General features: G+C 40.5%; 1 protein-coding gene across 1 annotated transcript; it reads left to right on the plus strand.

Moving 5' to 3' along the window:
* The first annotated feature begins 785 nt into the window (after nt 1–785).
* On the plus strand, nt 786–2,021 carry LOC146049542 (thiamine transporter 2-like). The gene has a single exon (XM_083166073.1). It carries the CDS (start codon nt 786–788, stop codon nt 2,019–2,021), a length of 1,236 nt encoding a protein of 411 aa, XP_083022199.1.
* The last annotated feature ends 1,408 nt before the right edge of the window (nt 2,022–3,429 follow it).

Here is a 3,429-nt window from a genome sequence, read left to right on the forward strand (position 1 = left end):
TATTGTTTGCAAAATCTATGGTAGGGGCGCCTCACTGTCCTCTATAATTGGTTTTATTGTATGTGGTGTGTGGTTTTTTTCCCCCTGTGATGTATTTTTCTTGTATTATTTGTAGTATTCGGCAAAAAAGTAAAAGGGACTGTCATGCGCACTGTGTATATTAATTATATAACTTAACTTTTTTTAAAAGCCATAATTAGTAATTCCCTAATTAGAGTGTGGGAATTTAAATTCGAAAAACAGTGAAATATAAGAGTTTAAAACCACAAAACAGTTGTTTGTAGTATTATATTAATCTGTCAACTGTCGTTAACCGTACATTTTATAAAAACTAAAAGAAAAGGAAGCGAAAAAAATCCTTCTTTTAGATTAGGATTTACATGCTATATTAGAAAGTTTGTGATTACATGATAGCATGCAGGCAATGTTCCATTACACAGTAACCTGCAGGCAATGTGAAGCTGATTGGTACACGCAGCCTGTGATGTCACAAAGGATGCCTGCAACATGCAGGCAACCTGAAGCTGATTGTGACACGCAACCTTTGTGATGTCACAAAAGATGCCTGCTAGAAAAGTCAGTGCTTGGTATAGGGACACTCATTTCTTACAGTTCATGAGAACGCTTGGTATCTATCTGGATACTGTTCCTTTTCACTGTAATTCTTTCTACGTATTTGACGTCGAATTTTGTGGCTAATAGCCATGGATGTTCAGAAGACCATAAAAAACATCCTGCAAGAGCACCCAGTGTTCTTATTATATATATATGGGTTCTTTTTCTACATGAGACCCATAGAACCATTCTACACAGAGTACATGACTGGGCCTATCAAGAACTTCAGTATGAAAGAGGTCAAGGATCAGCTCCCCCAAATATGGACATACAGCCTGCTGCTTTTCCAGCTGCCAGCTCTCCTCTTTATTGACCTCTGCAGATACAAACCAGTCATCATGTATCAGGGCCTGTGCCAAGTCATCACCTACGGACTACTGTGCTTTGCGTCCAGTTTCCAGGCCATGCAGTGCCTTCAGGTTACCTCAGCTATGGTCACTGCATGTGACATTGCCATCTTTTCTTATGTATATAGTGTGGTGACAGCTGACCAGTATGACAAGGCCTTTATCTGTTGTAGAACATATAACTTGCTGGGATACACCATAGGAGCTCTGAGTGGTCAGCTCATGGTGACGTATGGCCACTTCTCCTACTACCACCTGAACATTATTTCCTTGGGAAGTGCGTCAGTGGCTTTTATCATTTCCATTTTTTTGCCCACGCCCAGCATGAATGAGCCAAGTTCAGAATGTTTAAATGACCAGATCAAGCATAAAGCCAGGAATGCTGTGCACTGCTGCTGCAAGGCGGTGGTCAGGTTCCTCAAGCAGCAACGGCAGGACATCTGTGACTGCTGTACTTCCAACACCAGATACTGGTCATTATGGTGGTTACTTGTGACAGTTGGCTCCCACCAAGCAACAGAGGCTTCCCAGACACTCTGGGAACATCTCTTAGAAAACACCGACAGCACCCTTATGCTTAATGGAGAAGTGGAATTTGTAGCAGCTGTGCTAGGACTAGTTGCATTCTACATAATGGATCGTATGACAGCAGATTGGAGCTTCTGGGGAGAGCTGGCTGTGTCTGTCCTATGCGCAGTGGACGGTTTGGCCACATTAGCCATGGCCATGACAACATCATCTATCTGGGTGGCCTATGCTGGCTATATTGCAATTAAGATATCCTACATGATCAGCAACACAATAATAACGATAAACATCGCTGTGACGGTCACTAGGAGCAGATACGCTTTTGTATTTGGGATGAACCACTTAGCATCCACTCTGCTGAAAGAACTTGTGACTCTCCTAATAACTGGTCTCAATCTGGGGATCTACGATCAGTTTGTCGCCTACAACTGCTATTTTAATATACTGACAGTGACTTTCATCAGCATCAAGGTCTGGTCACTGATTGCCAATTTGAGGAGAAGCAGCAGTCTCCCAACAACACAAGTGTAGGATGTACAAGGAGGAGAAGCAGCAGTCCCCCAACAACACAAGTGTAGGATGTACAAGGAGGAGAAGCAGCAGTCCCCCAACAACACAAGTGTAGGATGTACGAGGAGGAGAAGCAGCAGTCCCCCAACAACACAAGTGTAGGATGTACAGTACGTGCTCAGTCAGGCACTAGATCAAGATCCTTTATGTGTTATTGATAAATAAACACAAATTGACATAAGAAAAATTCTAACGTCACTCACATTTGTTATATAAATTCAAATAAGAAAGGATGTGTAAAAAAAGATTATATTTGCTATATAAGTAATTGGATTTTGGGATGTCCGCATAGACCACTATATTTCTTATTTGGTTATTAGTCATTTCCTATTGTTATACTGTTCTAGTGAATAAAATGACATTCACCAAAATTCTTGGAGGTGTTCCCAGGAATATTAAATACTGGTAAAAAGCAAGACAAGGGAAAAATTATTGGGCTACGAAAAATCGTAGGGCTAATAATCGTCTTGTAAATTCTTAGTGGACTTTAGGAATTAATTGCAGACTGACACGGTTAAAATGTATCTTTTATTGATACTAATATAAAAATAATTTGAAGTTAGCGAGATATAAACATTGATTTAACAAAGATACGAAAGTGAATAAAGTGTAGAAAAAACAAGTGAAAAGATATAAAATTTGTGCACTATGTTTGAGTTCTGTGTAATTCCACTCTGTCCTAGGTATCCTCTTTACAAGGTGATTATTTGTAATTCATAATAAAGTACTTCCACTACTAGTTACATTTGTATGTATGATTTACTGGTTTTAATTAAATCATTTATTAATATATTGCTATGTCAGGGTAGATTGGACAGCCCATTAGATCATTTCAAGTGATCTCAATCTCATGGTTTCTGACAGTAACGTGAAACTTCCCATAATTTATTTGCTCTGTACGATCACATTTATATGCCTTATATTGCAAAGGTGTGTGTTATATACAGCAACCCTAACTCATGCCCATTTCTATCTGGCATGTACATTTCTCTGTCTATATCACAGCAGAGATATGTTCTTTTTATTTAACGTGTATATTAAATGTAATAAACTCCTAGTAATCACGGGTTTCGACTTCCCCTACTCTCTCCCAGATACGCTGTAAGTCATGTCTTAGTAATGATAAATCACTTTGCACCTGGCCGATCCTGTCTGTAAGCCGCATTTCGGTGCCAGCAAGGGCCTCCAGTATTTGTTGTAATGAAACAGGAGGAGACGGTGAAGCCCCTGGGGCAACATCGGAGGTAGTGGGATGTTGTGGTGGTCTGTGTGGTAGAGCCGCAAGCAAACTTCTCCAGCTTGGCAGCAGCCTGCTGTGCCTTCCCCATGATGCGCCGGGGAGCAGAGGAAATGGGCAGAGAGTGTGGTA

This window comes from Crinia signifera, chromosome 12, assembly GCF_055691185.1.
Source record: "Crinia signifera chromosome 12, ASM5569118v1, whole genome shotgun sequence".
In the NCBI taxonomy this organism is placed as follows: Eukaryota; Metazoa; Chordata; class Amphibia; order Anura; family Myobatrachidae; genus Crinia; species Crinia signifera.

Bases quoted from the DNA above. Each gene is read 5' to 3' on its own strand.
- LOC146049542 (XM_083166073.1), top strand. From the start codon at position 786: ATGAGACCCATAGAACCATTCTACACAGAGTACATGACTGGGCCTATC.